Below are 21,301 nucleotides of genomic sequence, written 5' to 3'. Positions count from 1 at the left end.
GCTTCAAATAAATTGGTTGATTTATTCTGTAGCGGGTGAATTATTCACGTTTTTAGGGGTGGGGAAATAAATCATAATAAATTATGTGAGATTACAATAGGCATTATTAAATATAAGCTACGATATTAAATGGGAAAATCATTTTCCCATTTAATATCCCTATGACATGGAAATGAATTGTGTCTTTCTTTACACAAGTGTCACTCTATTGTGCAATATATGGAGTAGGCCTAATGGAGAAATCCTGTATGAAGTAATGGAAGTCTAAGGGTTTGGCAGGGAGGGCTCTACAAGCCTGACTTTGGACTTTTGCAATTCCAAGTCATTTCCCCCCCCCCGGTCTCCTATTCTGTCAAAGAGAAGAAAGAGGCAGGAACACAGAGAACGGGATGCTGGGAGCGAAATTTTTCTATTTTGGAAGTTGAAACCAATCTCAGCATCTATGTAGCTTACTTGAACGAACCCATACCAGGTAAAACTGCTTTTTGTCGTTGTTGAATGTACGGTTCAATGAGTGACCTAGACATCCAGTAAGCTAATTTTTACTAGCTAGCTGGCCATGTTCTCTGAATGACAGTATCTAGCTAGGAATACAATCATGTACGAGCCTTGAAACTACAGTAAGGTATCACTAAATTCACCGACAAATAGTCTAACAAAGCTAGCTTACTGGCTAGATGTTAAAGGTGCATTATGTTAGGGAATTATATCAGCTAGCTAGTAGGCTAGCCAACATTTAGCTAGCAAACGTTATCGAAATAGAAACGAACTATTCCTTGATAATAGCTACAAGCTAATGATGACAGTCGTCATCAAATTGGACTGGAAAGCTTGTCTGACTTGATCAGTAGTATTCTATTTGGGCGTCGGCTCTGCTTGTATGGTAGAGTAGCTTAGCTACATGTTCTACTAGCTATAGTTCAGTGACACGTTAGCTTAGCAAAATTGCCAACTTGCTTTATCGCGTACAGGCTATGTTCCTAGCCAACTATCCATCCCAAGATGTCCAGGGGACCAAAAAATAACGTAACCAGCCGACCAAGGTACGACGTCGCGGCAACGTTGTCCAGGGGACCAACAAATAACGTAACCAGCCGACCAAGGTACGACGTCGCGGCAACGTTGCCCACGGGTCTAAAAATAACGTAACCAGCCGACCAAGGTACAACGTCGCGGCAACGTTGTCCAGGGGACCAAAAAATAACGTAACCAGCCGACCAAGGTACAACGTCGCGGCAACGTTGTCCAGGGGACCAAAAAATAACGTAACCAGCCGACCAAGGTACGACGTCGCGGCAACGTTGTCCAGGGGACCAAAAAATAACGTAACCAGCCGACCAAGGTACGACGTCGCGGCAACGTTGTCCAGGGGACCAACAAATAACGTAACCAGCCGACCAAGGTACGACGTCGCGGCAACGTTGCCCACGGGTCTAAAAATAACGTAACCAGCCGACCAAGGTACAACGTCGTGGCAACGTTGTCCATGGGACCAACTGGCAACATTCCCTTTATAACGTAGCTACGACGTTGCCACGACGTTGCCAGAAGGTAACGTCGCGGGTTACCAACTGAGCACTTACTGGCAACGTTGCCGCAACGTCATGTGTTAGCTGGGTATTATCCAGCTGGGGTGTATATTAGCTAGATACCACAGTGTCATCGACCCGAAGGTGTGAAACTATGAATCATGACAGTGATGAAGGTTGACACTATGCAGTAAACTATAAATCATTTGTTTAGTAATACGCAGCTTCTCGGTAATTGCACATTCTCTACTGTCAATTCCCGACCTCTCGCCATAATGCAGTTTCAACCCCTGACAAGGAAAGCAATGAGAAACGAATGTTTTTTTTCTTTTACTTTTCCCCTCTAGCTAAAACAGACAATTGTTTTTTTACTCGCCAAAGCACATTCCTGGTTTCATGTCCCTTGCTACTGTAAATATTGCAAACATTCCTCCCTGTCCCTGTGTATGGAGAAGGAGGATTCAGGAAGAGAAAAAGAGAGACTGCTGTTACAATTAGCTGTAAACTACCAATAGACCAAGGCAACTTTCAGTTAGCCTATATGTGACCAGATACGTCTGTCATCTTTCTATCTATCTATATGCATTCCTGTCCGGCTGCCATGAAGGCTGTTCTACTGATGATATAATAGCATACCTTTCAGAAACCATCTGCTGTTGTAAATACTGGTGTTGTGTGAACTGCCTCACAGTGATGGTTGGAAAAGCTGTCTGTCCATGCCATGCATACATTCTGTGGCACTGTAGAGTTTCAGTTGAAGTAGCTAATTATTGTCTATATAAGTCCACTGTAAAATTAGGTTTTCTCTTCCTGAGTTATCACATTTCTTGTCTCCTAGATATTTGTCTCTGCCGTCAACAACTTATTGCTAACCCTAACTCTACCCCTTGGTGAAAGTTAAAAAAGAAAAGCTGTTCCCTCCTGAATTGGTACCAACTTATTGGACCTGTAGTTTACGATACCACTAGGCCATGGGATCTGATTGGAGTTTGTCATCCGATTGGCCTAATTCAGTCAGTTACACTCGGTGGGGATTGAAAGCCACCAGTAGTCAATCCCAAGAGAAGGAGTTAGAGAAGTACACAAATGTATTAGTGGTAAGAAACCCTTCGCACTTAGAAATACACTAGGCCTACCTTAACTCATGTTTATTTTCCCATTTGCTATATGCTGAACATGTGGATGTCTTGCAGTAAACTTGACCTCAGAGATTGGTTTTGGTTTGTGGAAGTGTTGCAATTAAGGCAAATTAAGGTTTAAGTGTCTTGTCTTGGCTTTCAAGACAGCCCTCCCCCCTTTCCACTCTGAAGAGTTGAGTCAGTTTGTGTTGCAGTGTTTACTAGAGTCTGTTTCTCCAAGGGCTTAAGCTTTTAAACACAGGGACGCGAAACGTCAAACAAAACACACAGTCGTTCTTTTTTTCCCTTCTGAAAATGCGCTGCGTTCATCTGTGTGTGTGATCCTCCTAAAGCTCATCTGGGAAACAAATATATCAATGTGTGTGAGGGGAGGGGGGCCTAGTTAGTGCCAAGTGTCTATCTTGGTTGTGTGAGGTTGTGTGTTGGTGGTGTTGTCAGGGATTTTCTGGATAAATCTTGTATTGTATTTCCAAGCCCCTGCTGAAGCTGTTGTTATCCCCCGTATCCCACATGACGTCGAAAATTACAGACATGTTATGGTACCTAGTCTGGTGCTGTTCCATCCTTTAACAGGGAAAACGTGTACCCTGGTCCCCTGATTTCACATCTCATACATGGCACGTGTGCTCTTTCACATGTTTACTTCTTGACAAGATGCCCTGCTACTCGCTTTTCTATCGAGTGCACTTCGAATGCTCTGCAGATCTCCCTCCTTCCCCAAGGGCGTATCTGAACGTTGGAGGCCGCCTGGTGTTCTGGAGCAATTCTCATCCCCAGCCTCAATCGTAGTCTAACGACTACGATTGAGGGACCCCCCCCCCCCCCCCGTATTCTGGCTACTATCAGTTCAGCTCAGGTGGGTGGGGGTAGGGGAGCTGAGGCTGGGTTGGGGCTGGGGCTGAGGCTGGGGCTGAGGCTGGGTTGGGGCTGGGTTGGGGCTGGGGCTGTGGCTGGGGCTGTGGCTGTGTCCACGGAGGTCATATATCCCAGGCGGTGGGGCTGTCTTTGTTTGGGCGTGCATTTCAAACAGATCAAGTTCAAAAAAGAAGGGGGGGGGGGGGCAGGGTGGAGACTAGATGGTCTGTTGATAGAGCCAGTCTTAGACAGGCTACCTGCTTTTTTTCTTCCATTCGTTTCAAGCTATCGTGTTTTCATTTCAGTGAGAGCCCGGAGCAGGTTTCTCCTTTTGCAAGGGGTCTATGATAGACACTGTAGCAAGAGTAGAGTCCTCTAGACTGTGACAGGTAATCAGATTGCCTTCTGGGCTACTTACTGTGGGTTTAGGAAGCTACATGAAATCAATTTTAGGCTTGGGGTTGTCGTGGCGAAATGACGACATCCTTTTTCGTCGAGCTGGCACTCCTGCAGCCCTGTCTCGTGCCGGCCAGCCGTGTAACGGCTCAAGCTACACAGCTGCATTCCCTCCGGTCACAGTGAAATGTTATGACAACAGTAAATACCTTCTGTCTGGGTACCGTTATCTTGGCCTGCCTCTACACACACACACGCGCACGCACACACACACGCACACAGAGGCATCCAAGACCACCACTGCTGTCTATGGTAGTAAAGCTGGGAGCCACTTCAGACGGTCTAAGACCGACCAATCACACGCCTTGTGTGCTTTCAAACCTTCATCCGACAACCGCCGTTTGTCCGGTGTCTCTCCGAGATAGGTAGCGCAAGCATTTACATAAATAGCTCACAGCAACGACATAGCTGGAAAGTTGTTAAGTCTCTTACAACGACCAGCTCATCGACTGTAAAACAGCATGTGTTCTCCCAAGAAAACAACTGCCTCAGGCATCAGGTAGTTTGCTTCTCTACTATAAAGGCTATTTCACTAACAACTGAAACCCAGGCCTAGGCTCTTTTAAAGCTTTGTTGAGTGCTTGTTAGACTCCACCACATACCAAAGATGTGTGAATACATTCTTCAAACGTTTAAGAATGTTCCCTTCAGTGTTGACAGTTGATTGAGATCTTTAAAAAAAAGTTCCTACCGACCATACAAGAATGTAGTACCATTTGGTAATTTAATTACAAAAATTCTACTGAGTTGTTTTTTGAAGTGTCATGTCATATGGCAGTGTAAAATGACTGCACTCTTCTTATTGGTACACTACAGGCTGATTGTGGATTTTGGGGTGGTTCTACCATTAGCAGTTGCCTGTTTTTGACTGTTCTCTTTCTTTTGACTAGCCTCTAACTCTTAATATAGAAATATTTGTTTTGATACATTTTTTAACTTTGGGTTCATTCTTCTCTGACCTTTCTGTTTAGCCTTTTGATTTTATCCGACGGATTTTATTCCTCTTTATTTAGACTCTCTGATTCGTTTTGGACTCTACTAGACAATTTAGCATTCCTCTTCATTTTGACTCTGACTCGGTTAAAGACTCATTTGACTGCACTGACTCTGTTTTTATCTGTCTTTATTTTCACTGTCCTCAACTTGGTTTGGACTCTTTTGACTCTCTTACTCTCTGACTCTTCTGACTCGCAGGTTGCGTAGTAAATGTCGGAGAGAGCTGGAGCCCAGTATGAGGAAGGCGGGCAGGCCAGTGCCCGGCGTGTCCAAGGCCATCCCAAGCACCACTAAGACCCAGACAGCAGACAGAGCGAAGCCTGAAGGAGCCTCCATCAACACTACCATGGGCACAGCTGGCAAGACCACCACCAAGACCTCCACCTCTGCCCCCCTCTCTAAGGTAAATACAAACGCTAACACTGTAAATAAACGAAAGAATAAATAAATGACAATAAAGAGTTTAAAAACAAAGGCCTAGGCCCGCATAGTTAAAGGCCGCCATTTTTCCTGTCTCTGTCCAAAGGCAAAGAGCAGTGATGATCTCCCATCAGCCACCACGACAGGAACCGGGGCCACGGCAGGAAGTGGAGCTGTAGCCAAATCCAAGAAGACAAGCTCCGCCCACTCTTCAACCTCCTCCAACCCTGGTGTCAGCAACTCGGAAGCCAAAATCAAGACCAGCTCAGGTATGGACCCTCAAACCATTATGGAGTAATGGGAGAAAATCAATTTTGATGAACCAATTTAATTAACATGCATACTAAATCTACTAATAAGCATCATAAATCTACTTACACACTGTAGCCTTTTTTACGAGGCCTGAGTTTGCACAGACTCTCAGCTCTGGTTTCTAAGCTTGTCCTGCCTGTTCCTCAGCCAAGCGCGGGATGTCCTCTGTGGCAAAAGAGCCCTGTTCAACCCGGGAGAGCGTCAGGGAACGTTCCAGAACCTGCGGCGCCGGCAGGAAACCCTCCGGCTCCGATGCTGCCGGCCCGCCCAAGAGGACCCGCTCCAGGACCATGGCCGAATCCGAGTCCCGGATGAGCAAGTCCCGATCGGACGGGCAGATCAGCAACAAGGCGGTCCTGGAAACCCGGGTCAAGGACCTAATGGGTCTGGCCAAGAGTAAGGATGTCGAGATCCTCCACCTGCGCAGTGAGTTGCGGGGCATCCGGGTCCAACTAGGACTCCCGGAGGAGGAGGAGGACGACGAAGAGGAGGAGGAGAATGACCGGGGGAGCAGAGCCAGGGAGGAGGGCGAAGGGGAGGAGACGGAGGCAAGCGCCGACCCCCCCCAGGCCAAGGAGGAGCGAGAAGCCCCCCTTTTCATGTCGGCCGGCGTGGAATCCACCCTGCTCCTCCTGCAGGAGCAGAACGCGGGCATCCGGGGTGAGCTGAACCTGCTGAAGAACGAGAACCGCATGCTGAAGGACCGGCTCAACGCCCTGGGCTTCTCCCTGGAGCAGAGGCTGGAGAGCCCCCACAAAGCCCTGCGCCTCCCCTCCTTCAGCCCAGAGCCCGTCTCGTTCGGCAGGGGCGGCGAGGGCGACTGCAGCGCAGGAGCAAGCCGCCACTCCGCCTCCCTCCGGGACGGGAACTCCCCTCACACCTCCGCCCCGGGATCCGCCCGCGGCTCCACGGAGGACCTCCTGACCGACGCCCGAGGCGGCGCCGTCTCCCCGGAGGCGGCCGACAGCGAGTGCAGCGAGGCCTACCAGCCCATCACGTCCAGCGACGACGCCCTGGACGCCCCGTCGGGCTCCGCCTCGGCCTGCGGCTCCTCCTCCGAGTCGGAGGGCTGCTGCGGCCCGCCGGGCCACGGCGAGGAGCGCTCGCGGAGGGGCAGCAGCGGCAACACCAGCGAGGTGTCGGTGGCGTGCCTGACCGAGAGGATCCACCAGATGGAGGAGAACCAGCACAGCACGTCGGAGGAGCTCCAGGCCACCCTGCAGGAGCTGGCCGACCTGCAGCAGATCACCCAGGAGCTGAGCGCGGAGAACGAGCGCCTGGGGGAGGAGAAGGCCATCCTGGTGGACTCGCTCTGCCAGCAGGGGGACCGCCTGGAGCTCTACGGCCGGCACATGGACTACTTCCGGGGCCTGCTGGACGAGCACCGGGTCCCCTACGCCGCGGCCGGCGACAAGGAGGTGGCGAAGAGCGGCCGCTACCTGGAGCTGGAGCGCCGCTGCGCCGAGCTGAACGAGGGCGCCCGCTTCGAGCGCGAGCAGCTGCTGGGGGTGCAGCAGCACCTGAGCGGGGCGCTCAAGATGGCGGAGCAGGACAACGCCGACGCCCAGGGGCTGATCTCGGCGCTGAAGGAGCGCGTCCACGCGGCCGAGCGGGCGGCCGACATGGAGCGGCGGGAGCGCGGGGAGGCGGCGGCCGAGCTGGACGCCCTGAGGGAGGCGGCGGGCGGCGAGCAGGCGGAGCTGGCCCGCTGCCGCCTCCAGCTGGAGCAGGAGAGGCAGCGGGTGGCCGAGCTGTACGCCCTGCACGACGCCGGGGAGACGACGGACGTGCGCCACCTGCTGGAGAGCGAGCGGAGGGACAAGGAGAGGGCCGAGTCGGAGGCGGCCCACCTCCAGGAGGAGCTGAGTCACACCAGGAACGAGGCGGCCAGGCTGCAGGACGGCATCAGCAAGGTAAGGGGCGGATGTTCCGCGAGACTCGGGGGCGGGTGGGTGGGTGGGGGGGGGGGTCTTGAGACGTCGTCGCCTCTCTTCACACCTGAAGGCAGCGGCAGACGCGTAGCGGAAAACGTCGAATGAAACGGCGCTTTTCACTCGACGCAAGCAGACGAACGTAACCGTGAATGAAATGCGGTTTAGCTCCGTGGCGGTTTGTCTCTGTGCAGCTTTGTGGCTTTTTGCCACGTCTAGGTTGTGGGTGTTTCCCATTCACCTGTGTCTAACTCTATGGGTCTCGATTTAGTTCAAACTAAAGTGCGCGTGCGTGTGTGTGTGTGCGTGTGTGTGTGGTTCCCGCTCAGCTGGAGGAGGACTTCCGGGCGTTCCGTGACGGGGTGCAGAAGCAGCTGGCCGAGCAGAAGCGCGCCCTGGCCCAGCAGCGCTCCCAGCTGGAGGAGCGAGACACGGAGGTGGCCGACATGAAGGAGACCATCTTCGAGCTGGAGGACGAGGTGGAGCAGCACCGAGCCGTCAAGCTCCACGACAACCTCATCATCACCGACCTGGAGAGTGAGTGGCGGTGGCCGCGCGCCCCGCACGAGGGGTTCACACTGGCACCCGGGAGATTTAACAAACGGAATGAACGAGCACCTTCTTGCGGCCAGCGAGATGACGAGTCCTGGAATAATCACGCAGAACGCGACGTCCGCATTGATATATCCTTATCTGCGGTATGATCGTTTACAAGCCGCTCTGCGTCGCTCAAAATACACTCCGTATCTGTGTCGTTCTCGTTTTAATAAGACACAGTTGTGGCGAGGAGGATGGGACCCAGGCTGTGCCGCATACCGCTGATTCTTCAAACACTAGGGGGAGCCAAGTGATGGGGGGGGGGGGGGGGGGAACAGGCTCTGCTGCTGTTTCCACCCTCCTCTTCCTCGCTCACCACCTGCCGTGTGTCTCTTCCTCTCCAGACTCGGTAAAGAAGCTTCAGGATCAGAAACACGACATGGAGCGAGAGATCAAGATCCTCCATCGGAAGCTACGGGTGAGTTCCAGCGCGGGGTTCAGGAAAACGCGCGTTTTCTCATGCAGCTTTTGTCCTTTTTAAACACGCCAAAGTCTAAGAGACTCTTATTCTAACACCCGTCATATGTTCTCCACTGTGTTTGTCTGTTGACTGTAGTGTAATCATGTTTCGCTGTGCGTGTTCCTTTACATTGGCTTGTGTGTGTGTGTGTGTGTGTGACGGGCGATTGTGTGTGCGTTCCTCCGTGCAGGAGGAGTCTATCGAGTGGCGCCAGTTCCAGGCCGACCTGCAGACCGCCGTGGTCATCGCCAACGACATCAAGTCGGAAGCCCAGGAGGAGATGGGAGACCTGCGGCGCCGCCTGCTGGACACGCAGGACAAGAACGAGAAGATGAGCAAGGAGCTGGAGGACCTCAAGAATCGCAAGTATGTACATCTCAGGACCCGACTGAGCCAGTGTGTGGATGTATGAAGTGAGCGTGTGTGTGTGGATGACTGAGCGAGTGTGTGTGTGAAGTGAGCGAGCGAGTGCATATCTACACGTGTGTGCACCTCTCCCTCTCCCAGCGTAGTAACCCCCCCCCCCCTCCCCCCAGGCAGGATGAGGAGAGGGGCCGGGTGTATAACTACATGAACGCCGTGGAGAGAGACCTGGCCGTCCTCAGGCAGGGCATGGGGCTGAGCCGACGCTCGTCCACCACCTCCGAGCCCTCGCCCACCGTCAAGACCCTCATCAAGAGCTTCGACAACGCCTCCACCACAGGTACACCCCTCAGCCCTGGTCCTCAGCCCTGGTCTCCTGCCCTGGTCCTCAGCCCTGGTCCTCAGCCCTGGTCCTCAGCCCTGGTCCTCAGCCCTGGTCCTCAGCCCTGGTCCTCAGCCCTGGTCCTCAGCCCTGGTCCTCAGCCCTGGTCTCCTGCCCTGGTCCTCAGCCCTGGTCTCCTGCCCTGGTCCTCAGCCCTGGTCCTCAGCCCTGGTCCTCAGCCCTGGTCTCCTGCCCTGGTCCTCAGCCCTGGTCCTCAGCCCTGGTCCTCAGCCCTGGTCCTCAGCCCTGGTCTCCTGCCCTAGTCTACTGCGTGCTCGCCCTGATAAAGGTGCTCAAAGGCACGGGGGCTGTAGGTGGCAGATAGGCCAGTAGATGGCAGTAATGCACCTTATGGTTGATAACTTACTACTGTAGATCACCCCTTACGATGGATTAATCAACGCCTAAATCTCTGCCCCTAGTTTGACATTGTGGAAGAAAATTCTGTCCGTCTTCCCTGGAAAGGTGCGACCATCAGTTTAGGTTCTGGATGAAGTATTATATAACCAGCAGATTTGAAAGGAAGTTAACCAAACGCCTTGACATAAGAACAACCAGTTCTGAGACACAGCGGTACCAGCTAAGTCTCTCTGAGGCATGAAAGTCAGTGAACAGCCCCCCCCCCAAATAAGACACACGGCCAATCGATGTTCATTATCATAGGCAGGCCGAGACGGAGACGATGCAGTAAGTCAAACAATAATACAAAATGATTAGTAGCATAGAACACACGACCAGATAAAAGGAAATAGCTAATAGCGCATTAGCGCTTACAAAATCCCAGACTTATTCCACAACACGCTTTCCACAGGTGTGCCCCTGCCCTGTTCTCGGCTCTCTGGCATCCCCAGCCTCACAAGTTATTTTCTACGGGCCACCTTTCTCTTCTAACGTCCCCCTTGTGCTTCGCTCCCTCCTCCTCTTCATCTGCAGGTCCAGTGCCCACCACCCCTACTGCCACCGTGCCGCCGGCCGTCGCCACGGCGATGGCGCGGACCCCCCTCAGCCCCAGTCCCTTGAAGACCCCCCCTGCTGCAGCAGTAACCCCCATCCAGGTTGGAGCAGAAGTTCTCACACACACACACACACACACACGTGAACACACACCGAGACACGCTCCCACGTGTACGCAACATACGCTCGCAGGAGACGAGGAAAGGAAGGGGGAGCAAAGCTTCAAGTCTCAAAGCACTGAGTTAAACAGATATCACTGCTATACTACTCTCCGGTGAACGGCCAGGGGAAATCCCCGGGCCGTTCCCTGCCTCCCTCCTCTCGCAGGTCAGCGGATCGTCAGGAAGTCCTTCCCTTGCCGACACAGATTGTGCATGAGTGACACGAGGCCACCACGGTGGGACAAAACAGGATGTTTGTGTGCGTGTGTGTGTGTCAACTTGGATCGGAAAGACGGAGGAGGAAGGATGCTGTAAATTCTAGACGTGTTCAGTCACTTGCTGATTGCTCACACAGATTTACACACACGTTTTGCACACCGGCCTCGATCAAATGTTCCATGGACACAAACATAAGCCGCGTTTCCGCCGCAAGTCTCTGGAACTTGTACTCCCCAGAACTACCTTTCGTGTATGAAATACACGCCAGCGATTTTAGAATACACTTTGTCACTGTTGGTGACCGGTTCCAATTGCTGCTCACTCGACCAATCACAAATCTTCATTGCTGCAAGCCCCGCAACAAATGTTCCTGTTTTTTGGACAGTACTAGCTCCGAAGGAGGAACTTATTTGTTCCTGCTTTTTGCTCCCCATAACTAAACGTAGACAATGTTTACTGCGATGGAAACGGTGAGTTCATGGGGAAACTTCCTAGTTCCATGGTAAAGTTCCTGCAGGGGAAATGTGGCTGAGGTTGTTGATAGAAACTTCTATAATGAGCAGAGTTTGCACAGCGCCCCACCACAAGGCCCCGTTGGACAAGACTCGACGGATCCCTCTCCATAGACCTAAGGATCCTTCCATGAGTTAGCTTTCACGGTTTAAATCAATGTGAAGGATCACTTTAATCTAACAAGGCTGGCCCACTCTTTGGCGGGAGATGGACGGTTATTCCTCCGTTTTAGTGACGGTCAATATCACTGCGAGCGAGAAGTTTGCGCTCTCTGTCTTTCTCCTCGATGCATCTCTCCTTTTTCTCTCCCTCTTCCTGTGTCCCGCTGTCATGCTCTCCGTCGCGCTGGCTGACTCATGTCAGATTGAAGAGCCATTGTATATCCAGCAGTTTGAAGAGAAGGGTTCACTTGATTCCCCTTGGGTCTGTCGGAATGTTTGGATTGATGTATTTGCTCTGAGATGGTTCCAGTTCAAGCAGGATCAATGATTGATTCCCCCTTGGAATCAGAGAGGCCAGAGGGAGACACCGAGTCAGGGGGGACAGCAGCAGCGTTGTTGTTTGTATATGCTAAAGAACGGACTACGGAGCATGTCGGAAGATTACATGTGTGTCTATTACTTTTTAAATGATACATTTAAAAAGGTATAGCCTTATTGGGTTATTGTCATTCTCCCAGATTTGACCATATCCTGCGAATGTCTCGTGTGGTCATTTTTGTGGTTTTCGTGTCTGGGTCACATAATAGGAGAGACAAATGTAAATCCTTCCAATTCTCTCCATGTTCTCTGAGTCTTGTGTTTGTTGTTGTGTTGTAGAGGCACACGGTGTCGACCACCAAGCCCCTGTCTTCTATGGTGGACAAGAGGTCCAGCTACACAGACCTCAGTATGGCAGGTGGGTAAACACACACACACACACGCACGCACACATCCTCTCTCACACCACTGCAGAGCAGTCACTGCAGGTTAGGAGAGCATGTATCATATTTAAGAACCTAATATCCCAGTCCCATAGCAACATCCCAGTCCCATTGTAATGTACCATTACCGGTCCCAGGTCTCAGAGGGGGAGCCATGCTACCATATAACATGAGCTAGTTGAGAGTGTTGGTGTGTATTTATCCCTGGGTTCATATACTCATGTACAGCTGCACCCATTTCCGACGCACTCTTTTCCACTGTGCTAAGCACAAAAGCCCCATGCTGCGAGTGAGGCCTACAAATACCTGGGATTTGTCACCACTGAAAAGTCATTTGGTATTAGCTGGTATTTGAATGCAGGTGGTATTATTGAGTTAGTTATTAACATACAGTCTTGTTAACTCTGGCTGTGTCCATGCGTAGGAATTACTGTGAGAAACATGAGTTCCCTTTGGTTGATTTTAGGTTTTGAGATAATAATAAAAAATATCTACAGTGCGGGAGTAACATTCTGTGTGTGTGTGTGTGTGTGTTTGTGTATTCTCTCCACAGCAGATCACCTGCTCCGAGCCTCACCTGGGTCTCACACACCCTCCGCGCTCCAGCGGGTGCCCAACATGGACTCCTCTAAGTCCCTCTCAGGTGTGTGTGTGTGTGTTTGCATACCTGCCTGTGTGTGTGTATAGCCTGCATTAGGCCAGTTTCCTCAACATAGTAGTGTGACCAGCAACAGTGGTCTAGAAAGCGTTGGTTAAACGTGCTGATAACCCCAGCAAAGTTCTGGTACATTCTCAGTACCTGCAGTGTGGTCACCTAAACTCAAACAGCCTATGTATAGTGTGGACCTCTGTTTCCCCTTTTCCACCAGCGTGAACCGGGTGCTGGTTCAGAGTTAGTGCCGGTTCAGAGTTAGTGCCGGTTCAGAGTTAGTGCCGGTTCAGAGTTAGTGCCGGTTCAGAGTTAGTGCCGGTTCAGAGTTAGTGCCGGTTCAGAGTTAGTGCCGGTTCAGAGTTAGTGCCGGTTCAGAGCTGGTTCAACTAACGAGCCTTCTAAGAGCCGGTTTGCTTTTTCCGCCGGCTAGAGAGCCACCACAGAGCCAGGTCAAACATCACTGTGTTATGGCTCATCGTTCCCAGTAACGCTAGCGCCAAACACAACATTAACAGTGGCGGACGTAGCCTTACATTCCAAATGACAATTGAGAATAACAATGATAACGTAACAGCCTATTTGGATTCTTCTTAACATCGAAAGTAAGATACGTCAGCCGTGGCATGTAGCTGCCCACCTAACATCCATTATGCTGGTAATCGATCACACCGCAGTTAAACACATCTATTAAACTGTAGTGGAAGAATTCAGATATAGCTAATAAAGGAAGGAATCTCTCAAGTCAGGTGGCTTTTATTGACCTTTCAATCACATACGTGGTACAGTGCACAGTGAAACAAAACAAAGTTTGGCTTTTGAAATGTAGAGAACCGGTTTGAGGTTAGGCATTGGCTCCAAACCAGCAGTCAAAATAATTTGGTGTAAAAGGAGTGTGTGTGAAACAAAAAATGTGGAGGTATTGGGAGGTATTGATTTTAATAAAATTTGTTTAGCAAATATTTTCATTCAAAGCTAAGTACAAATGGTAAAGAGCACAAAACAAGACTGTCAATCTTTTTGGGCGAAAATATTACATGTATGGGACTGATCTGGCCGCCATTGTTGCAGGTTGCGCAGTATTCACATACCCCTCGGTTTCAAGTAAGCTCCCGAAAACACTTGGTTTTAAGGGTTTTTTAGCCCGACCCCTCGATCAAAAAGAGTATTGGGACACCACTTATTCTCACCTGAACGCGCAAAACTAAGGGCTAGGGGTAAGGGCTAGGGGTTAGGGTTAGGGGTAAGACGGAGTATTGGGATTCGGCCTAAATCTGGTGTTGGCTCCTGTGAGTTCACTCCTGCCCGCTCCTCCCCCCAGTCTCCCGCAGGAGCAGCGAGGAGCTGAAGAGGGACCTGTCCGCGCCGGACCCCGCTCCACCCTCCGTCTCCCTCATCACCCTGGCCGTGGCTGCCTCCTCCCCCTCCTCCTCCTCCCCGACTGCCTCCGTCACCCCGTCGGCGAGGGGCCGCTTGCGGTAGGGCGCACCCTGTGTACAGTGTGTGTGTGTGTGGGGAGGCTCGTCCCTTTTCAGCCCCCCCCCCCCCACCTCATAGATAAACATGGAAGCAGATGAGCCTCGCTGACAGATTAATGGCCCGCTCTAACAGCAGGAACAGGAGGATGACGGGAACCACTGGCCATCACAGCGAGGCCTGACTGGAAGCCCGTCGAGCTGAAACCTGATAAGCAATCAACCAACGCTTGATTAGCTTGAACGTCCGGGCGGCTGAAAAGACCCGTCCTCCTTTTTCCCTTTTTTTTGGGTTGTTGTCCCCCCTCGCTTTCTGTCACAGTGTTTCTGAATGATTTAATCTCGCAGAAGGGCCTCCTTTGTCCTTTAGCCCGTCGAGCTAATCACTCAGCGGAGGCTGACAATGAGCAGGGGTAGGAGAGTTGTTTTCGGAGAGTAATGTTACCGTTCCAAAGAAGGGCTCAACAGGACATTTTGTTTCACCTTTGGAGATGCGTAGTGTTTTTGCAGATCACCAACACTGTAAAAAGCTAACAGCCATGTAAATACTGAACTTTATATCTCCCTTTTTTCCTTCCGTCTCTCTTTTTCTTTCTTTCTTTTTTCTTTTTTTTCTCTCTCTCTCTCTCTCTCTCTCTCTCTCTCTCTCTCTCTCTCTCTCTCTCTCTCTCTCTCTCTCTCTCTCTCTCTCTCTCTCTCTCTCTCTCTCTCGTCCTCTCTCTCGTCCTCTCTCTCGTCCTCTCTCTCTCTCTCTCTCGTCCTCTCTCTCGTCCTCTCTCTCGTCCTCTCTCTCTCTCTCTCTCGTCCTCTCTCTCGTCCTCTCTCTCGTCCTCTCTCTCTCTCTCTCTCTCTCTCTCTCGTCCTCTCTCTCGTCCTCTCTCTCTCTCTCTCTCTCTCGTCCTCTCTCTCGTCCTCTCTCTCTCTCCCAGGGAGGAGAGGAAGGACCCCCTCTCAGCGCTGGCCAGGGAGTATGGGGGATCCAAGAGGAACGCTCTCCTCAAGTGGTGCCAGAAGAAGACTGAAGGATACCAGGTACAGCCTGCCAGGCCCCACGGGTAGAGGGGCACTGTCTGGCTCCGTCACGTTACAGCGTCTGTGGCACCTGGCTCTGGCCCACAGCAGGCTGCTCGTTTGTCAACAGAGTTAGCATACACACACATACACCCACACACAAATATATATATGCGCACATACACAATCACACACACACACACACGTATACAGTCTGGGGTGTAATCAGTGTCAGCGTAGCCGCAGACAGTGTGTCACCGCGTACCTGATACAGGTGATTTACGCGTGGGCTACTCTGGCGAGGTTTAGAAAGCGCGGAGTGAATACAACACCTTACAGTTTGGTCGAAAATTAGGCGTGCGTATTTGCGCATATTACGTTTGATAAGGCGTGCGTATAGGCATGCGTTATGTGTGCTTCGAATACTTTGCTCAGGGATGAACATCCTCATCACTAGAAGCGCGGAGCCGTTTTTCCCGACTCGTTGTCCGAAAATGAACTTGCCTTGGGTCTATATGTCATTGGTTGTGTGCACAAGTCCAGCGTGACGCCTGCGCGACATGTGTGAATGCCTCTGTCCATTGTAAGTCTATGTAAAGTTCTCGCATGCGTTCAGAGGTTTGATATCATTGTGCAGGCATGTGCAGGCGTTACTGTGCGCTTTGCATATTAACCTGTGACATGTATTACGCCTCGTATACACTCACACACACACGTATACACACATGCACTCACACGCACATTCACACGCACAGACACACGCACACACCAGCATCCTCTATTTGCCCCAATCAGTTTTGTCAGGTTTGCTTTCTCAAGGTTCAATGACGTATTTATGGGACACACAATGTGATTCTTACCTGTGAATAGTGTTTTGATAAGCGCTGTCTAGCCCTTGGGGCTAAAGCAACAACAGTCTTTTCCCGTCCTGTTAATTTCCGAACTGACCTCCTCCCCTCCATACATCCCACCTTTCCTCCATACTTTTCTTCCTCCCTTCTTCTCTTTTGAGGCTTTTAAAGATGTTTACCTACCAGGCCAGTCCGTGTAGTTACTATGGCGCCAGTTATGTCCCGCCCATAGAAGGAAGTGAGCCAAATTTTACCAATAGTCTGGTCCTCTGCCGGGCTGCCCTCTTTTCTGAGGAGGGAGGGTGCAGGTTAGCGTGTATACAAACTTGGCAGTCCTTTTGTATAGAAGACAAGACCTCAGGTTTAACCCCCCCCCCTTTCTGTTTTTGGTTTCTGCCCAAGACAAACATGGGACGCGGCTTTCTGATTGGTTCATAGTCAGTCTCTCTTTTGCTTCACTTGTTTATCCTCACCGTCTCCATCTCCTTTGTGTCAGTCATATCAGCGTCAGAAGACTGAGTGAAAGTTGTTAGTTAAACTAGCTCAGTGATGGTTGTGTGTGTGTGGGTGGGTGGGTGGGTGGGTGTGTGGGGGTGGGTGTGTGGGTGTGGGGAGTAAAACGCTCAGCTTTTACACACACACACCCAGCCCTGCCAGGAAAAAGATGAGAAAAGTTCAAGCCTGTCATGTATGAGGATCCACCCGCATCTGGGTCCTGGTTGGATCCACCCTGCGTGCTCTGCTAGCACCATGAATCCATGGCCTCTTTACACCAGGTACAGAGTGAACAGGTCCAGACCCCCTCTAGCTTATCTGCTGTCACACTGAGTGGTCTCTCTCGGGTCCTACAGAGCGCTCCCACACCTCTGGGTGTAGCCCGCTGCGCGCTAACTACCGGCCGTTGTCTCAGGTTCACATGCTGTTGGTTTCTCCCCAGGATCCCACTCAGACTGCTCGACACTGTTGATTGGGCACCCTGTGGTAACTGGCGTCAGACTCGGTGGGCCTACGTTCTCTCCCCAGGGGCCTCTCACATTCCACACCACATTTGATTGATCCCCGCGTGGCACACGGTGTACCGCTTGACCCAAGATGGCTGCCTCGCCGATGAACTAGGTCACCTGTTCACTGAGAACCTGGAGTTTGAGTTGGCTCTCCTTAGTTTCCATAGCCTTTGTAGCCTTAGCATTAAACACGTGCTATTTTTTCAAACGATTCATCAACAAAGAGCAGGATGTGACCGGGGCCCTAACCTCGCCATTACCAAGCCACTAAATGTACAGCCTCTCTTCCTCCCTCCATACCTCCTCAGTTTATCTGTGCTAGAGGCCTGGGTGTTCAGGACGAGTGGACTGGTCCCACTCCGTCAGGGCTGCAGCTGATCCTTAGTGGTGTTTACTCCACTCGATCATTTCTGATTTGCCTTTCGTGCTGGCTTTCACACGTCGCGGAACATTACGGAACACGGGTTGGATCCCAGAGGACGGCGGAGGCTGTATGTGGACCGGCCCTTTAAAAGTTCCCCGTTCTCAGCATACCCAGAGTAGCCCTGATGCACAGGGCTATGGAATTGGTGTGGCTCCCTTAGGGTTTTTTTCCTTCAACGACAAAAGAAAACGGTCTTCTCTGGTTTCTTCACCTCTCTGCCCTCCTCTCCTCCCCTCTCTCTAGAACATTGACATCACCAACTTCAGCAGTAGCTGGAACGATGGGCTAGCCTTCTGTGCTGTCCTCCACACCTACCTCCCTGCCCACATACCCTACCAGGAACTCTCCAGCCAGGACAAGGTGAGGAAGAGGATGCACGCGCACGTGCACGCCTCTCGGAAAAAAAAACACGTTTCTGATGTTCTCAAACACACACACACACACAAATCTCTATCAAAGTCATATCACAAAAATCCTAAAACATACAGTTAGACGCAGTCAAATACCCTTTCAGTGGTATCTCTCGTTTGCATAGAAAGTTTGCATGATGTACTTGCATTGACCATTGAACTGCATGAGCAGAATATTGTTCTGCTCGTCTTATTGGCCCTGCTGAAGCATGGAATGTCCTTGTTTGTCCTCCTCTCCAGAAGAGGAACTTCACGTTGGCTTTCCAGGCGGCCGAGAGCGTGGGGATCAAGTCCACACTGGTAGGTTTCTCCAAAGACATTAGAAACAGCCAAAACCCGGGGGTTATTTCAAACGCTTTGTCTCTCAAGGATTTGTCATACCAGCCTGTTTGGGATTTATTCGACTCAAGCCCTCTCACCCATCCAATCCTCAGATAAGCGTGTCACGGTTTGGATTCAAACTGCCGAACTTCCTCGTGACCAACTCGAACCATTGACCGTGAGAACAGGGAGAAATGATTTAACTTCTCATACCGTACAGTATGTCAATATTTAGGCCGTGGCCGCTGCAACTTCGAAGCGTTGTTTTAAACAGCCTGAGCTGAGCAGGCACACAGAGCTGATCTACGGTCTCCCTCAGCCCCCCTCAGCCCCCAGTAGTGCCCAGGAGGCCTGACCTTAAAAGAAGATATGGCTCTACCCACGGCGGCCTACTGCAGGTTGGGCTGAATGTAAATGTATTGCAACAGGTCTGGGTTTCGTCTTGAGAAATCCAGACATCCCCCTCCCCCCCCCCCCCCCCCCCCCGAACAAACACACACATACACGCCCTTTACACACACTTACCTTGAACCCCACGCACACAAACGTGTGAGAAAGCCTGACACAATATGCCTGTTTCAGTTATATGGTCATTTATATACTGCGTACAGCATGACTTTCCTTGGGTTGGAGAGTTCAGTGGAAAATGTTTGGGAAGACCTCCTCCTGTGCCAAGTGCTGTGTGTTCTTACTGGGTGGTTTGTTATGCTGTACCTGGACGAAGAATGTGTTGTCCCTCACGCACCCCTAGCAATGTTAGAAGAGCTTCCTTGGAAGCTTCTCTGGATGTTCCTCTCTCTCCTCTCTCCAATGAGCTTTGGTGTCGTCCTCTTTCTTCTCTTCCACTCATATTCCATTTTTGCCACCCCTCTATGCCCTTTTTCTCTCCATTCCTCTTTTCTCCGTGATCTCCCGCTCTCTCTCTCTCTTTCTCTCTCTTTCTCTCTCTTTTTCTCTCGTGTTCTTTCTCTCTCTCTCTCTCTCTCTCTCTCTCTCTCTGTCTCTCTCTCTCTCTCCCCCCTCCATCCATCTCTGCGTCTACCTCCGTCTTTCTCTCAGGACATTGGAGAGATGGTGCACACTGAGAGGCCAGACTGGCAGAGCGTGATGACCTACGTCACCGCAATCTACAAGTACTTTGAGACCTGACCTCCGGTCCACCCTCGACCCCCACGCTCCCTTCCATCGTGACTGCAAACCCCACGTCTCTCCGCCACACCGGACATCGAAAAAGAATCTGTGCTTATGCCATGCAACCTGCAATGACTGCTGTGAAGTGGCGTTGAACTGTAGAGATAAATGCTAAGGCCTGAGATTACTTTATGTGGCCTCTCAAGGGCAAATTCTTAAAGACATTTGTTGGTGGATAAAGGCTATTGGGGATGATATCCTTTGACTTTGAGCTGTCCACCTTGCCCAGACTACCTGCAGTGACCTTGTCCCAGCTTGTACTGACACCCCACACAGCAAGCCGAGCCAGTCCATTAAGGCCATGCTGGACTGAAGAATTACAGTCCGTAGCGTTCTGACTCTGGTATCCTCTTAAAAACAAGCTTGCCAGTAGAAGAAAATAAAAGCCTTCGTCCACAATTTTTGTGTTCGCTAAATGAATTTTTGGTAGGAGTGCCTTACCAGAAAAAGTGTTTTGCAAACCTCTTGAGACACCAGGAAGCTATTTTTGGACCTGTGTTTGTTGAAATACACAGCCGGCTTGAACCAGGCCTGATTTTTGTTAGCTTATTTTTGTGACTATTGAAGCAAATAGAAACACAGTTGCCTGAGCTATTGTTCTTACATATTCCAAAGATGAGGTCACAATGTTGACGCTGAGCAAATCATAAACTCATTCAGTGTTATATTAGTCTGTCTCTCAATCTCTGCAAACTGTGAATAGGACGATCAACAATGGGAGACATTTGTCATTTCAACTGGTGGCCGTGTCATGTTTTCAACAGCACTGTGTATGTTGTTGGGGTTAAGTTACTAAAGGTTAGAGCTTGGCCATATTGACCATGCTCAAGGGCTACATTGTTTTCAGTGTGGCGAACACCCACACTGAAAACCCACACCTGTCTTACTGAACATGACAGGGAGCTAATGTTATAAGCTAAACGTTGGGGCATTACAGTAAACGAGGCATGGATTAGTGTTTAACAAATCCTTGTTGGTTTCATAGCACAACTGGGGTGGAGGTGGCAACGGGGGATGGGGGGGGGGATCTTGGCTGTTCATTCCCGCAATGGAATGTGTTAAACCTTCATTGATGCCATGGAAACCACTTTCATAGGTAAAACAGTAGTTATGCCTCTCCCCTCAGAGAAGAGAAACGGGTTAGTTATAGTAAATATGCTCCGAATCATGGAGAAAGCTTATTGAACTGCTAAAATATGTTTGACAATTTCAAAGTTTATGAAAGCACACTACGAAGAAACTGAATGTTATGTTGTTCATTTGCTACTGCACGTCATATAATCACATACAAAGAAACGACTTTTGAAGTTGTTGTTTTTCCTCTGACTGAGGTAGTCAGTGTAGCTTTCGGTCAGCATATGCCTTTCACTAGCAAACTGCACCCGTCATAGTCAAATAGTGGCTCTCAATCGTAAAGTCAGTCAACTGACCTATCCGTCAACAACAATGCTGAGTTTTTGAGGAAGATAAAAGTGCTCTGACTCTTCTCACCTCGGTCAAACGTTTGTGGCGTTGTTCCGAAGCTCTTTGTGGTTTGTTTCACTTCCTGCGCTGTAGAAAGGACCAAATTGAGCAGCAATCGGCTCCAGCTGTCTGTTTAAAAATAGGGCTATCAATGTCCTTTCGTTTCCTGTCATTTCCAGATATTCAGCATAACCTCGTCTAGGCCGGCTGGTCTGGGCTTGCTAATCTATGCCTGCTAGTCAAGGTCTGGGTAGTGTAATAGCGAGTCTTTGTCATACGTCTAAAAGACGTG

At 50.6% G+C, this 21,301-nt stretch overlaps 1 protein-coding gene across 2 annotated transcripts; it reads left to right on the top strand.

The window, feature by feature from the left end:
• The first annotated feature begins 249 nt into the window (after positions 1-249).
• Positions 250-19,632, top strand: specc1lb (sperm antigen with calponin homology and coiled-coil domains 1-like b). Of its 2 annotated transcripts, none has more exons than XM_062477964.1 (16): positions 250-472; positions 5,174-5,378; positions 5,502-5,664; positions 5,855-7,620; positions 7,968-8,175; positions 8,580-8,653; positions 8,886-9,061; positions 9,232-9,398; positions 10,374-10,495; positions 12,106-12,184; positions 12,766-12,852; positions 14,180-14,336; positions 15,263-15,365; positions 17,867-17,983; positions 18,274-18,333; positions 19,414-19,632. In XM_062477964.1, exons 2-16 carry the CDS (start codon positions 5,211-5,213, stop codon positions 19,501-19,503), a joined length of 3,537 nt encoding a protein of 1,178 aa, XP_062333948.1. In that variant the 5' UTR covers positions 250-472; positions 5,174-5,210; the 3' UTR covers positions 19,504-19,632. The 2 variants fall into 2 exon arrangements, with proteins under 2 accessions (XP_062333948.1, XP_062333947.1); XM_062477963.1 differs by having other exon boundaries at positions 251-472; positions 12,763-12,852.
• The last annotated feature ends 1,669 nt before the right edge of the window (positions 19,633-21,301 follow it).

Source organism: Osmerus eperlanus, chromosome 14 (genome assembly GCF_963692335.1).
Source record: "Osmerus eperlanus chromosome 14, fOsmEpe2.1, whole genome shotgun sequence".
Classification (NCBI taxonomy): domain Eukaryota; kingdom Metazoa; phylum Chordata; class Actinopteri; order Osmeriformes; family Osmeridae; genus Osmerus; species Osmerus eperlanus.
This window is presented reverse-complemented; position numbering and strand designations above follow the sequence as displayed.